The sequence below is a fragment of the Mercenaria mercenaria genome, chromosome 5, assembly GCF_021730395.1.
Source record: "Mercenaria mercenaria strain notata chromosome 5, MADL_Memer_1, whole genome shotgun sequence".
In the NCBI taxonomy this organism is placed as follows: Eukaryota; Metazoa; Mollusca; class Bivalvia; order Venerida; family Veneridae; genus Mercenaria; species Mercenaria mercenaria.
In genome coordinates this window covers 91034961-91052167 of record NC_069365.1, presented here as the reverse complement: position 1 = coordinate 91052167, position 17207 = coordinate 91034961, and the positions used below count along the sequence as shown (strand labels likewise).

Sequence of the window (17207 nt, the reverse complement as noted above, 5' to 3'; positions counted from 1 at the left end):
TTTTATACAATGACAAAGATGCTGCTAAAAGACTGGATATCAGTCTAACTCACTACAGAGATAAGAGCAGAACGCGTTTTAATACATTATTTGCGACGTAGAATTAAAATGAAATTTCATTAAGTTGGAAAGAACATAATAATTATAGCATATGTGAAGTTTCATCTATTGATCATGCAACCACATGTTTACGCGGCATTACCTATTGTCTGCATATGACGCTCAAAAGCAACTTCGCGCTTAATACTGCTCAAGATAAGTGAAAACTAACCGCCCCGTTTCCATTAATGATATTTTGATTGAAATTAAGTTCATATAAACTATAATGATAATTCATTACGTTTTGAATGGTTTTGTTTTTGGCACCGACAAATTCATCGGTTTATTTTGAATCTTAATCTTACTTTGAAATCAGATTAGGTTTGGATAAAATGGATAAAATAGCCAGAAAACGTTGCTATGTCAACTTTTCTGGTGAAGGATGTAATCACCCTCCAAACTCCCAATTCCGAATTTCCGTAAATTATTGCTCCGGTTATAAGTTCCAAAGTACGAAATGGGAGAGGTGCGAATTTCAATTCGGATCAAAAGTTTACTCGAATGAAAAATGCAATCCTTGCGAATGTTTGGAAATAGCTATTTCGTGGGTTTTAACACGCCTATTTTATTACATGTATGGGAGTCAGGGCGTAGCGCAACCAATTCTGAAGCTAATCAGTGGGACGATGTAAAAAGAGGAGTCCTCTTTCGTTTGTCCGTGTCAGTTGAATCTCCCCACGGGTAAAGATTCTGGGAATAGAAAGAGAACTTGTAGCTTTTTCCGGTAAAAGCGACTGGCTAGTATGACCTGCGTACATGACAGGCACGTAGCACAGCACACTAACATACGCACAGGCATATCGTTATTTTTCGACAATAAAAAAAAAATAAAAAATAAATTATCATATGAATGGCAGTTGTGAAATATTTACTAAACTGTATGTTTTATACTGACTAGAAGTACCGGAATCTGCATTAGACAAGAACATTTATTTTGACCGTAGATTTGCATATGCAACAGAAATGTTTATATCAATCACTGAACTAGCTAAAACATTACATTAAAAAGTGGAACATGTTAACTGAACGACTGAAACGTCAAGATCTGATATTTCTTCTGTTCTCTCTAAGTAGAAATCCAAAATAGATGCGTTAATCACACAGCAAAATACATGACATAATAAGAAAGGAAATTATGAGTATTATATAGCTAACATACGTACTATCAATTTACATAATATTGACTGAAAATATTCAATATTCTATACACGTTCAGATTTAAAAAAATGTTTTGATGAACATTGGAAGGTTTGTACCATCAATTCAAAACAGTGACTTTCATGTTTTGCGTTCATTTGAAGATCTTTGCAAATATTCTTTAATACTCGTATCTCTTTTTTCTGTTTTACTGAAAAAATGCGATTGCTCAATACCTGTATTAGGGTAACTTTATATGGGTTGACTAATTAAAAAAAATGGATTATAAATAACAATTATTAGACTTTCAAATACGGCATTACTTAAGGTATCTCGTGTCTTACGAGAAGAGTTAATAAAAAAAATCCCTACGAGCAAGAGAAGGTCCTTAGAACTTAAGTGACCTTTGAGTTAGTCAACCTTGGAGATTTGGAATAAAGATATCAATAGAAACTAATGCCTGGTTAAATGATGAATTATAAATTATAAACCATAAAAATGATTATACCATTAAGAAAATTAATCTATCATTTTCGCTGAGTTTTGACCTAATGGAAACCTAACACTTATTGGGATGTTTTCTAACTTTTCTAAGGTAAACATGAATTTGAACAACTTCAAGCAATGTAACAACAAACAAACAAGAAGAAAAAAGAATTGGGTAGACTTAGGTACTGCATATTTAGAAATATAAAATGTTTTGTGAAGACTATTTACGCAATTATCTCAGAATCGACAGTTAGTTTATGCTGGTTACAGTACGTAGTGGCAAGTTCTATTGGAAATTCATAGGGAATGTACACGTATGCTTTGATATAACACGGTAACTATCTGACTTTTATCACAACAAAGTTCATATACATAGCAAAAAATGTTTTAGTCTGAATTTGTTTGTTCGGAGAGTAATATTTCTTGTTGGCTATGATAATATACTTGATTTGAACGTCGAGTAGGCCATTTCCTGGCCTGATACAGCGTTTAACTCGAATAAAAAAAAAATCTAAAACCAAATCATATACGTGTATTTACCTTCAGGTTCGATAACGCTCAGACAGATTAATTACATGACACATGGTGCAATGATGCAAATAACAGATAGTCGTATTGCCTTTCATAATAGCACATCAAACGAAACTAATCCACGCAAAAACGATCTCTAAGCAATGATCATGTTGAGTATTTCCTTTACACGCTTTTTTAATACGCGCTTTACAATTTCACAAAATAAATATAACCTTTTGAGGCATAATGATTATATACATAATACATGAGATTTGGAACAATTCGGACTTTCAATAAAAAATAATGTTCGGTGCACATGTACATATATAAATGTATCAATAATAGGACTGCATTATAAAAAAGTGGACAGTTTTCTACATCCTGTTAAACAAAAGAGTACCGGTTTAAATAGATAAATAAGAATGATTTATTATTTTACTTTTCGTGTGATCTTTAACCCAGAAAATGATACTGAACCAGCGTAGGAATCTCACAAGATAAAACTGTGATTGTACAAACTATTTACAATATTCAATGCAAGGAATGCTTTTAAGGATTATGGAAACTTATTTTCAAATATTGTAAGTATTTGTTTGGTACTGTTTCAAAAAATAAAATGCAAACATGGACACTTACCATTTTGTCCAATCAGATTACAGTATTACCTTTACTCTTAATTAGCCATGTTTGTAAATACGGCATCTGACGTATTTAGTTTTGTCTCACCCAAGTATAACGAACAGTTTTTACTGAAGATAAATACTTAGATGACCATATCAAAGAATCTTTAAATTAAGTTATCATTATTAATCATGCAGTTGATTCTTGACTCTTCATTATTGATCTTTAAAGGTTTTGCAAAGTAAGTTATTTTCGTCACAATGGTGTGTGGACTTGAATTCGCGAAATTTACTTAAGGAGGTAGGTTACCTTGTTACAAGGATAAATTCAAATTAGTTGAACCGCAGCACATTTTTGTATTTCGTGTAATATGAAGTTTTAACTGCTACAATCTCAATTTCGTTTGTCTCTGTCCCTTCAAGTTCAATTTTTAACCAGGTTTGAAGAACATGACCCTCCAAAGGTATTTCATATTGAAAGAAGAAGGAAAATACGGATATTTTACACTTTTCAGTGTATTTTAGTTTCACTGATATCCGTAGAAGTCTGCATAATTGATAATTTTACTAGTATGCACGTTATCTTTCTAATAAAAGCTTAAAATGTATATGTCGCGGGGCTCGTGTTTCCATGGTAACGCATTTTCTCTCATTTTTAAACAACTATGTATAAAAATAGGTGTTTTCGACGGCTTCAGTGCCATTCTGTTAATGACCAACATGGAATATTTGGGTAATATTATTAGCAAAATACCAAGCACTTTACATGGTACCCTATTTTTCTTAAAGTTTAAAGTAACCATGGCAACAGAGATGTTTAAAATAGCTTATATCTTGCTTTTTGTCGTAGTTTCTTATAAAAAATATTGAATAAGATTATCTTTCTAGTTAATGTAGCTATAAAACATATTATTTCTAACGTAAGTTATATTTTCTTGTTATTTGCATTGATTCGAACAAATTTCACAGCTTAGAATACTTACAGCAGTACCCCTCGTCTGGCATTTTTCATGGAAATATCGTTCAGCATGCTGCTATTATTCTCATGGATATTGTTGAAATGAAAATAAAAAGCCGAAGCTGTGTTTCTTAAATAGACCAGTGTCAACGCTTTTGAATTTTACATTTAGATACATAGGTCACGGGCTTCGTTTCCATGGTAACATCAATTCAATTCAGGAAACCACATTTTTCTACCGAAATTTGAACAATTTTAGATCTTAGTTTTAGTATATAAGTAACAAATTATCAAAGGAACCTGAAAAATAGGTATTACAAATCAAACTGCTAGATTTTTTATTTTAAAATGGTCGTAACAAGTAACCTTTCATCCAACTATATTCCAAATAACATTGGTTACCATCATCCATTTTCTTACATTCCGCATAACATTTCGATATAACTACATAAAAGAAGCAAAATATTGATTTTTATTCAGAGCAAAAGACTCGTAAAAATATTTCAGGAAATAATGGTTATTTGAAAATAGTTAAAATAAAAAGAATGCACAGAATTACGTACTTTCAAGATAAAAACTATTAATTTTGCGCGGTAACTGACACGTAACGTCATGACGTCAGTGACGTCATTTTTAGGCAACATTGTTTTGAAGCGTTTCTGCGGCAATTTATTCATTATTTCTTAATTATTAAACCACAAAGCATCAGATCGAAGACAGGTTCATGATTTGTTTTTAGAAGAATGAATATACAAACACATTTAGTTTGTCGTAAACGTCGTCGTAAATCGTCACGTTAGCTTCCGGTTTGACATGTGCACATACAAATATGAAGGTAACCTACCTCCTTAAACCAGTACACTTAGATTTGTTATTTATTATGACAAACAAATATGAATATTACAGTTGTTACTTATTGAACATATATAGTAATATGTGTAAGGAATATCGATGACGTCACTATGCCCAAAATGACATTATAAAATACTATTCGAGTTGTACACTATTGTTTGTTTGCAGCTCATTTTTAAAAGTTTATTCATCAGTTTTAATGTTCGACCAGCTCTTTCTAACTAGAATTAATCTACCATGTTGCATATTTCCTTTTAAGAAATACTTTGTTGCTAAACATTATGAAATATGTAAACATCATGATAATGATATGATTTCTACGCTTAAGTTCTCTCGATAGTAATTGTTTCAACAGATAGTATGAATTAATAAATCTTTGGTTTTGTAAACTGCATGTGGCACTTGTATCATGCTAATTTCTCTCATAATTTTTATGTAGTTATAGATTCGTCACAATAGTTTTCAATCAAGTCACTGACGCGTTGCTTCTATGAACAATATAACTCACCTGAGACTGCGTATATCGATTGACAATTAAAGATAAGGTTCACGTTCCATATTTTTCACTAACGAAAGAAATGAGGATAGAGAAACAACTATAGCAACGTGACCAGCTTATCTCTTTCTACATTAAGTGCAATGATGTCGAGGCGGATTACAAAACATGGAATGGTTGTACTGTTATTCGGCAGTCTCGTTCTTTGTTATCTCGTTTTCGGTCGCGTTAGTGAAATAATTACAAGAGGTAATTGGAGCTGCAAGGAAGCAGTGACTGCATACCAGTTTAAAAAAGTGAATGGAAATTCATTGAAAGGATTAGTAAAAACGTGTATGGAAAATGGAATTAATCTCAGTGACAATAGATTTAAGTTTGATTATTTGAAACGCAATTTGATGGGATTTAGTTGTAGTCAATCATGGGAATATTTGAGAGTTCCAAAACCACTTGTAGCTCTAGCTAGCTACCCCGGATCAGGGAATACTTGGACAAGAGAACTTATAGAGACAACGACAGGTACACGATAGGTCTTATTTCATTTTATTATCTTATGCAAACTGATAAATTCTATAACACAATCGTACCTTAACTCTGCAATTTATATGTATTTGGTTCAGACCGTTCGGATCGTGTTTTCTTCATTATAAAGATTTTTTAACTTTGCTGTAAAGTAAATTATATCTAAATAGTGTCTTGGTGATTTGCGTTCTTAGTACGTTTAATTGTATAAAAACCAATCAAAGGTGCTACATTTATGTATCTTGAAATAAGAACATACTTTATTCGGAATAAGCTGTGTATTTATTCCGGTGATGAAAATTACATAGATACACTGCTACATTGCAGTTTCTCTTCTTTTTAACGAAAATATAAAACAATAACATTTATTGTTATTAATGAAAATTTGATGTCATGAAAATCTATAATTATAAATACAGAGTTAGATATTGCGGCTTCGAATTTGAGCTGCTGATATAGTTAAAGATGACAGTCAGTTCTCCAATACTTCAGTCTTTAGCAAATGTCGTTCGCCTCTTAGACGTTTACACATAGATACGGCCATGCCATTGGGGTGGTTTTGATTTCATTTATGTAGTACCCAACCACGAATAACTTGTTTCATTATGATTATATCCTATTTGCAGGATTACACACGGGAAGTATCTACACAGACTGGAACTTTGAAGGTTCTAAGATATGTCCAACGCGGGGAAAAATATTCATAGTAAAAACGCACCTTCAGAGTAATATTACACATCATCCGGATTGTGCGACGATGGGCGTGTCAAATTTGAATTACTCCAAAGCAATATTCATCCTTCGAAATCCTTACAATGCATTACTTGCTGAGTTTAATCGACAGAATGCGATAAAACTACCAGGCACATCTTTTTTCAACGCGGGAGAAAGCCTTGCTCCAATAAACTTGTTCGGAAGTGAAAGTAAGTTATGTTTCAATTGTTTTAACATTACATATATTTAAACAATGTACAGTATACAGTAAATATTTATAAGATCAATTTTCACATTTACAGCAAAAACCGTTCTTATACAGTTTACACGTAAAAAAGATATTATCAGTTTCCTGTATTTCATAAAAATGTTCTGATCTGAAATTTGGCAACAACGTCAGAATAATTCTGATTCGGTTATATGCCCGTTGGAATTGAAGTTCCGATCGGAAGCGTATTTTCCGGTGTTTTGAAAAAGTTTGATATCAATGCTGCTTAAATTTAAAAAGCAGTTGCAAGTAAATGTCTAAACATTTGCACATATATGTCACAACACACCAACTATAATATAATATAAACTATCTAGCCTACAAATATGTGATACATTATGAAACCCAGTTTCGATTCAAATAATGTTGTAAAACAGGGATACCCTAGCTTTAGCCTTTCATTTTTATTCTTTGTGAATGATTTTATCAGAAATATTAACGGGAATATCGATAATATGATCAATATATCGAGGATATTTGTTTGTTTTGAGTGAATATGGAATATGTCTCACCGAGAAGTGAGATATATTCCATATTCACTCAGAACAAACAAATTTTCTTTTTATTTTATGCTCAATTACGTTGAAATTTGCATTTTGCCACTATTTTTAATCTCAGCGCGGGAAACAGACGCGCGTAAACAGACATGACGTCAGACGTGCTGTGACGTTATAAAGACGAACAAACATAAAGTACCATTTTATTTTATTTTTTGCTGCATAACGTTATGAAATTCTCTTTAAGTAAAATAATTTGAATCGAGAAATAAACTATAAAGAACAAAGTGCGACTACAGTTTTCATCCTGTTTTAAGCAAATAATTCAAAATTTATACACAATGTAATGAGGGGGTGTAGCTATATCTCTCACAGTGTGAAAATATAGAATTCATATTTTCACAGTGTGAGTGATGAAATATTCTAACACGATCAGATTAATTTTCCTATTAAACAAAGAAGGCAGAAAACAGTGAATTATTTTACAACAAATCACTGCTCTGACGTCACAGTTATAACGTCATGGCGTCAAATGGCATAGCGGCGCGCTGGAAAAGAAACCGATTGAAAACGGGCAAATATTTAATGAATGTTGGCAAGGATGTATTTAAAAATCATTGGTAACGTGTTAGAATCGAAATAATATATCTCATTTAGTGATTTGCTTTTGAATAAATCATTGTTTGTCGTTCAGATGCGTAGGTATTATATCACTCGGGCTGCGCCCTCGTGATATAATTCCTTCGCATCTGAACTCCAAACAATGATTTATTCAACGACAAATCACTGGATGAGATATATTATTTCTTAATTGAAATATTTAAATGATAGAATACAGTATTTCATTGGTTAGCATAAAATAAAGATGATGCTTTTATTCGCAGGTGATACTGTCTTATTTGCACATAACCAGAAGCCCTATAGTCATTGCTGTATGATCTATCTGCTTAATGCGACACATGAAAACTAAATATTAATACCACTAAAACAAAAATTATGATATTTGAACAGGGTAGACACTCAACTTACAACTTAGTTTTAATGGACAAATTTTAGACATTGTCAACTCTTAAATATCTAGGAATATATTTCTTAAAAAAGAAACGTCACTGGTTTAGAACTCAAAATCATCTTGCTCAGCATTCATTATTTGCATTGAGAAACTTATTTACAGTATTAAATCAATTAGAAGTACCAGATCAATGTAAATTATTATGGCGCGAAAATCCATGGATATTGTAAAGGAAAATGTTCAAGGAAAATACTCTGTGTCAGAAAATCCACCAACTTGGACGGTTTATATATATGGAGATTTTGGTAGATATCCGACAAAAATACACCGAAAAATGATAATGATTAAATGTTGGATAAAAATATTAAAATTAGATGACAACTGTCTGTTAAAGAAAATTTATACCATGTTAAAAGAAGATGCAAAAAATAACCTTTCATAAAATTGTAAAAATTTGGTGTATATGGTAAAATTCGTATTAGACGAAATAGAAATGACAAAAATAATGGCTTAAACAAAACAATATGCGTGTTAATTTACAAGTTTTAAAACAAAGAATACTTGGCATATAGAGACAAAGCTGGTATTCAAACATGAATAAGTCAAGCAAATTGTCATCATATAGCATATTTAAACACGAATTTGAACAAGACAATTATTTAAATACTATAAATATCAACAAATATAGAATAGCGCTAAGTAAATTCCGTTTGTCGTCTCATAATTTTGAAAAAGAGAAAGCTAGGCATGAAAATGTTTTAAGAGAAATGAGAAAGTACCAAAACTGTTCCATGAATTTGACAGAGGACGATTCATTGGTATGTCCAAAATATTGTCAGTTGTGTCGAAAATTCTTCAAACCGTATTTTTGCAGATGTATAGACCTTTTTACCCAAACTACGGTAACTATGCAAATTCCACGGATGTTTTGATTTTAACGCGCATGCGCTCTTTACGTGTGGCAAAAAAACTTTCAACGATAAGAAAACCTACACAAAATCATCATTTTATTACGAATTGTTTTGCCACTATAAGGTTGACTTCAGTCAAATAATTTATTATACAGTATGCTTTGAATAAACACATGTATGTTTTTAATCATATCTTACTTGAAAAGCCTGCTTTATTCCTATTTTCGTCATAAAAGAACAAACATTTCCAGTCCATTTCCACACATCATACTAATATAAAACTTGTTCCATACATTTAAAAATGTCATAATTTTCATTATATCTATTTTTCCCACAACTTCAAACAGTTGTTGTAAATATCTTTCTCCGACCTGAATGATATCTACATACTTGGGTCTGCTGTTTTAATTGATCTACCGGAAATCGTTGCGTAACTATTATGCAAGTGACATGATAAAACATAGGACATCGTGGTAATAAAGATCCTTTCAGGGGTGTCCCCTGATTAGAGCGGATCATAAAATTTACTGAAGCATATAAGATGGCTTTGATGTGATCCAGTAATCAATGCCATAAAATAGGAACGCACTCGGATTAATATATCACGTGGCGGAGCCGTTTTTTGAATCAAAAATAAAAATTTAACGTGGTACCTAGTATTTTAAGTTCTATAAGAATATATTTTGGAACTTTAATGGACATTTTCATTTAAAACTATAAAAGTGTAGTTACAAAAAATCTAAATTCGTAAGATATGAATCAAATCCAGGACTATAACTACACACTGAAAGAAAACACTTAATATAAATCTCTTATTATTTTATTTCTTATGTTTACATGCTAGATCATTTTCATATCGAAAATGTATCGTGAACAGAAGTCATTATTCATAATTGAATAGAATAATTATGATAAACTTGAATTCGCAAAAAATAGAACAGATAAAGAATGTAAATGTAGAACACCCCTCCCCGATACACGCACCCTCTCTATTAAATCTGACCGCGTATGAACCAATTCGATAGTGTCATATAAAAACTTTCAAACTCGAGGAATCAATAGAAATAAAAAATAACAGTTTTGAAATTATTATTATTATATTTATGATTTTTATTTATTCATTTTATTTTTTTCTTTGAATTGATCAGTATGATTGGATAAAAAATCAAAGGCTGAACTTTGTTATTTTCAACTGCGACATTTAATTATATTTTAAGTATCATGTAAGCTAACTGCGACAGGTTGTAAGTTATGTGAGATCATGTTAGGAAATAGAACAAAAACTTTATTAATTCATGGAAAATACCGTTGTTTTTTTTTTTAATTTTTCTTGACCTGAATTTGTCGAGAACAACCTTGCTGAAAAAATGTTTATTATTCCAAAATCATCAAAGATAATGCGCATAAATCAGCTGTGGGTTTGCAAAGATCTACATAAATTTTCCTTTGTCTTTCAGTGGATATTTACAATAAAACAAACTCATTATTGGTCGAATATATTGATATTGATATCTCTAACGTAATTTATATTGTGCAGTCATGTCTTTTTGCCCTACATAGAGTGCGCATGCGCGAAAATTGTTTCCCGTTGCTAAGGAATTAGTACGGAGTAAAAAGGTCTATAGAAATTCAAAACCCTCATGTCCGCTACAAATAATAAAGTATTGATCAATGTAGCACAATACTTGTACTATGCACTTTAACAACGATTGTGACTTTGCATTTTCATTACGAATCCATTTTAGATATTATTCACTACCACTTTGAATAAGTATATGTTTTGCCAATTCATTCATTCACTCATTGTTCAAAACAACTATACAATGTACGTTTTTCTACATTGTCATCACATTTATTTACTATTATTAATGTTTCCGAGGTAAAGGAATGTCAAATATTGATATATCTAAATAATGTTGACGATAAAACATGCAATATTTCTTTGGGAAAATTTCTCACGCTTCATACTTTGTACTAGAAACTTTAGTTATCGACTATGAGTTGAATGTACAATTTTATGTCGAATAAACTATATGTCATCACGGTCATGTCATGTCATGTCTTGTCTTGTCTTGTCTTGTCTTGTCATGTCATGTCATGTCATGTCATGTCATGTCATGTTATGTTATGAATGTTCCCATTGCCTGTAAGCAATTTTACATGTGATATAAGAGTGATTATGCTTCAAATTTTCTGTCTATGTCAGATTTTGAATCATGTGTGTTCGTGGTCACAGTCTTTCAAAAAAAAAAAAATAATAATAATAATAATACATGAAAGCTCGAAGTGCAAAGTTTATGACAAGATCGTCATTTGGAGCATATTATGTAAAGTCATACCTTTCATTACTTTTAGATATTTTCGAACATTGAACGGTAAATATAGACTGATTTTATCGTTCAACGTGTTTTTGGACCCTGTTACCTATGTAGTCAAACTAACGATGCTATTCTACAAGTAACTGGTGTTCAGTGTCGGTTAAATTAATGACCATTGATCAATAGATAAGATCACATTTATTAATTACCAATTTTGATTGCGAAAAACATTAAAACCTAGCCGTGATTTTATCAAAAAATGTTTCTAGTTAAAACGAAAAATTATACTGCTGTTTAGCGTAGGAAAAGCCAACAGCAATAATGCAATCCGTAATAATTACTATATATTGTTTTGTCGCAAAATATACAACTTAATCGTATTAAACCGTCTCGAATGTTTTCAATTCCTGTTTATGGCAAAAACATCGATAGAAAGTAGAATTAAACTGAGACATGTTTTGGCATCATGATATTTTGAAGGGCAATTCTTAATACCTTGTAGTTGCGATCAACTTATTTTAATTATTTTCCAAGCATGGAAACACCAGATTCAAACAATACATTGTAGTCGTTCAGTCTCTTAGCGCCATTACCTGAACTCTATAGATGAGCTTAAGAACTGTATCCTCGGTTTCCAAGTGGTTATTATTTCGCTAACTTCTACTCACTTGCTCCTCAGCGATGTGGGTTCGAGCCTCATTCGGGGCGTTGAATTATTCAGTTTCAATCTTTACTTAAGTCTCATTCACATACATGCATAATATATAACATACAAATCAATAATTATATATAACGAGTGTGACCCTTCTAATCAGACAAACCTAAGACGTATTCGTGTGTGAGAATGCCATCTAGCTGGCTTTCGGAAGGTCGGTAGTTCTACCCAGGTGCCCGCCCGTGATGAAATGATGCGCGGCGGGGCATCTGGGGTCTCCTGCCATTGTCAAAGCTGGAAAGTCGCCACATGACCTATAATTGTGTCGGTGCGACGTTACGTCCAACAAAAACAAAATCAATAACTTATATATAGTTTTCCGAAGGTAAACCGATGTAAATTATTATTTTTTCTTTTATGCTTCATAACATTTGAATGACATTACAAATTACTGGGTTTTATCTACTAGAACAGTTCAGACAAAGAAAATAAGTTCTCATTGAATGAGCCAAACCGAGCAAACTCACATTTCTTTTACATCGACAACGCCTTCGGTATGATGTGATCACAACTTAAGTATCAATCTAATTTATATATGAGAATTTCAAACATGTAGTGCAGTTTCGAAACATATGCGTATGTTAAACAATTTAAACATACTTATATACAATAATTTTAACAGTTAATTCCAGGTATTTTTAAAATACAAAATAAACATTTGTAAGTATATTGCTCTATATGTCAAATATTGAATACTGAGTTCTGTATTAATCAATATATTTATGTTTTATCAGTAACTGTTGATCTAATTTTTGATAAAGTACGCAACAATCAATAAAACGAAATTGCATCAAGGTTGATAGATAATCTGATTTTCCGCCATACGGTTACTTTGTTACGGCTATTTATACATACAATTTTATTTCAGAATGGAGGCAGTTTGTCATGAAGGAAGTAAACGTATGGAAAGATATGACACTCTATTGGTTAGAAAAATATGGAAGACCAGTGCACGTGCTTGTATATGAAAGACTGAGAGAAAATACACTTTCTGAAATGTACAATTTGACGAAATTCCTTAACATTGATGTGCCTTTCAATTCTTTATATTGTCTTTCAAGCAACACAACTGGTAAATATCACAGAGTTAAACCAAAGTGGATGACAAAAGAAAAGCTCTACAACAAAGTTTTGAGTAAAAAAGTTAATACAATAATAGAAAATGTCAACGCGAAAGTGGGCTCAAGGATGAACATAACGGATATATTACATTCCTATCTTTTACCCTTTGATTAACCTGCTGTCGGCAAGTGATTCTGCCTTTGCGACCAGTGTAGACCAAAATATCGACATGGTCTGCACTGTTCGCTATTCAATCAGTAAATTTTCATTGAACACTTTTTCAGATAATAAATGGTATTGCATAAATTGAAGGATGGACTAGTCCATTTTAGAAATTTAGCAGGCTAATGGTTAAATCAGTTTAAATAATATAGTCTTATGTAGTTTTTTTTCAACAAGTAATATGTTCATAGTTTTTTTTGTGGTGTTGCTATAATTATAAAATAGGATTATTATAACACTAGCTCGATCGGAGATGCTGTATTCGGCTCGAATGGATTTTGCCAGATCGGATCTCACGAGGTGCGCAAGTTTATTGTTTTGTTTTTGAACGAAATCTTCAATGTTTACCGATACTAGTGTCACAGGGTCATTATCTCTGAGTTGTGTCTATTTATGTGTTAGGGTCATTATGTCTGTTTCATGTCAATATGTCTACTTATGTCTTATTCATGTCATTATGTCTATCTATGTCTGATTTATGTCAATATGTCTATTTATGTCTAATTATTGTGTACATGTTTTGTAATGTCCTTATACTCTGTAATTGTATTTTTGTAATATTTTGTATATGTAATAGACATCCTATAAAAATTCCTATTCCAATATTCATTTATTTAGAAGTCAGGCTTTCAAGCATTATTTGGCAAAAAATTAGGGCTAAAATTAGGGCTATTTTTGCCAAAAATAAGGGCTACATTAGGACTAAATGCCAACGGGCAACATGTCGAGCCAGCCCTTTGACCATATATAGTGTTGCTTTTCATCATCACCAGACCCGAATCGTCATGGCAAAGTGCATAACGCCAAGAGGGGGTAGGTATGGGAGAGGGGCCTCTGTCTGTGTTGGGAAGAGTAGGGTCTCTACCTGAAAGTTTTTGATATACAGGTATGAAATGGTGCCCACTGTTGTATTTTCTGGTCTAAATGCTGAAGTATTTGAGGGGTACTCTTCTCAATTCAGGGGAGGGGTGGAGGTGGGGTAGTCAGGGGGCTCTCCCCCTGGAACATTTTGAAATACAGGTATGAAATGGTGGGCGCTGGTGTATTTTTGTTCTAAATTTGAGTTACAGGAGGGTGTATTCACTGTCCCCTAATTTTAGGGAGGTCAGGGGGCAGTTTCACCCCCCCCCCCGCCCCTAGACAATTTTGAAAGACAGGTATGCAATGCTGGATTGTAGTACATTGTTTGGTCTAAATTTTGGTGTGTGGGAGGGGGTATCCCTATAATTTTAGGGGGGTGAGGGGACTCTCCATCTGGAAATTTTTTTAAATAAAAGTATGAAATGGTGGTCTCTAATGCATTTTTTATCTAAATTTTGAGGTACTAGAGGGGTACTCCCCTCATTTGAAGGGGGTCAGGGGGGTTTTCCCCCTGGAAAATTCTGAAATAAAGGTATGAAATGGTGGCCTCTTTTGCGTTTTTGGGCCTAAAGTTTTAGAAAATATACGGTTGGGTGCAACTTTACAAAAAATTAGGGACAATCTGAAAAAATAAGGGCTTTTTTAGGAATCTGGCCCTTTTTTAGTGTTTTTTTTAGGAATTTTAGGGAGGCCTAAAAAATTAGGATTTTTTAGTAATTTTAGGGCCACTTGAAAGCCTGAGAAGTCCCACTTTGTAAAATAATCTGGAAAGTAGATCCCTTGGAATCACCGAGAACAATGCAAACAATGAAAATTTCAGACTCGGTTTGATTGAGTCTGTTCATGAGCAGTAATGGGAAATGCAACACTGCCCACGCCCCCTAGCACCGGCTTAAGCAGTATTCAATTTTCAAATCTAAATGAGTTGAAATCAATGATCCCGAAGGACCAGAACATATAAAAACACTGAGATGAAGTCATAACATAATTACAGTCGGTTATTCATTCATCTATCATCCATTCATTCAATCAGTCATTCTAACTGTTGATTCATTTCACGCAACATTCATACATTCATTCACCTGCTTATATTTTGATGACTGGCTTCTCGGGTGATTCACCAGCGCATGCGCACTTCAGATGATAATAGCAGCGAAAGACGCAAGACTCGTGTTTTAGTTTTCTGTGCAACTTCTTGCACATGTTTCTAAGTTTTTGTGCCTTTTTGTGCATCGCAGGTAATAAATTAATATTCTTTGTATTGTGTAGGTTGTATTGAAATATTGAATAGAATGCCTATCAGACAGAATAACAGCAGTGAAAGACGCAAGTCTCGTGTTGTGGTTTCTTGTACAACATTTTAGCACATTTTTCTAAGTTTCAGTGCCTTTTTGTGCATTGCAGCCCATCCCAGACGAGAACTTACTTACGATCCCATCGCCCTGGTTTTGGGACTATACTTTGGGGGACGCGACATTATTTTTTTTATGTGCTATTTATAGAACTGTGTCAGGTCATACATATTAATGAAAGTAGTCCGACAGCATACAGTACAAAAGGTAAAACAGGGAATTTAAAAGGTACAATACGGATTTTTTTTCTGCCTGTTCATATTAAATTGTGAAATACAAACCGATGTTTTTACAGAATTTATATAGGTATGTAATAAATATGCATATTATGTCCCCTTTATAGACTAACGCTTTGTATGTTATAGGTGAAAACTAGAGATTAATAGAAATATATCTAATGCCTTATAAATGTTAATATCTATATATATTTTTATATTACTCTTACTGATAATTGTAATGTGTATTTCTTTTGTACTTTTTCGAATTTTTTATAAAAGAACATGCTACTTCTGCGTTTAGTTATAAATCCACCCGATGTATTTATCAAATAATCAATGTCTTTGAATGATTTGTCGCCTGGTTATCATAGTTCAGAGTTTAGATGTGCAGGAATTGAACCTCGTTAGCTCTTGTGGTTAAATATATTAATCACAAAAACGATGAACCGTGGTAAACTAGACGATAAACCACAAGACGGCCTTTATTGTTTTTATTCTTACATGCTCATTTAAACAGTTCGATAAAAACCATGTTAGGCTTCATTTATCCAAGTAGTAATGAAGCGGATGTAATACGACAGTATGAAGTCATAATACTCTCCTACGGATCCACGCGTCAATCGTTGTTTATAGCAAAATATACATAGTTTGGCTTTTATTGACAGTCAGATAGTTACTGTAATTAAACAGTGAAAAGAACTGGTAGATGTAAACTTTACTCTACCCCCTAAAGTTTTACAATTGAGATATAGATAAGCACGGCTTTGACAATTAAGAAATGGGTTTTCATGGAGGATATGAAATATTGTTTCCAAAAATGTATACACTTCCTTTTGGCCTTACTTGTTGCAATAAAAGTCCGTGAGCTCTCGGACCAACAGCTCACGGAGTAGGTAGGATGATTTGTGACTTTCCGAATTACATCCAAAAAGTAGGAATTCGAGGTAAGTTGAACATTACATATAACAAAGGTATATCATGTGCTCCGAATCTATTTAGTTATTTGTACTTTGCAAGTCACAAAAGCTGTGTGCATAAACACAAATATAAACTGCACTATTTAAGTTGTAGAAAGAAAACTGTTTGCGTCAGCACTTGATCTAAACCAGAGCAAAAAACAAAACATATAAATCAGTCCAGAATTTTATCCAGTTTACGTGTTTATTTTTTAATTTCCCTTTGTGAGATATCGACAGTGGTATTCCTCAGTGAGTTCTTAAGGCAACAGTGAAATCATGCTATACATTTCGAAACACAACAGCAGTGTTATACAATGACGAAAGACAATTATATACTTTACTTTTTGATGACATGTATTATTCTGCTTGGTTGAAAATGTATCTGCTACATATGGTGCTGTTTTTTTTCTGT

The 17207-nt window shown here is 32.7% G+C and overlaps 1 protein-coding gene across 1 annotated transcript; it reads left to right on the top strand.

Moving 5' to 3' along the window:
- The first annotated feature begins 5113 nt into the window (after positions 1–5113).
- Positions 5114–16109, top strand: LOC123557914 (WSCD family member CG9164-like). The gene is made up of 3 exons (XM_045349700.2): positions 5114–5683; positions 6313–6609; positions 12990–16109. The coding sequence occupies exons 1-3, from the start codon at positions 5308–5310 to the stop codon at positions 13355–13357; spliced, it is 1041 nt and encodes a 346-aa protein (XP_045205635.2). The 5' UTR covers positions 5114–5307; the 3' UTR covers positions 13358–16109.
- Positions 16110–17207: the final 1098 nt, after the last annotated feature.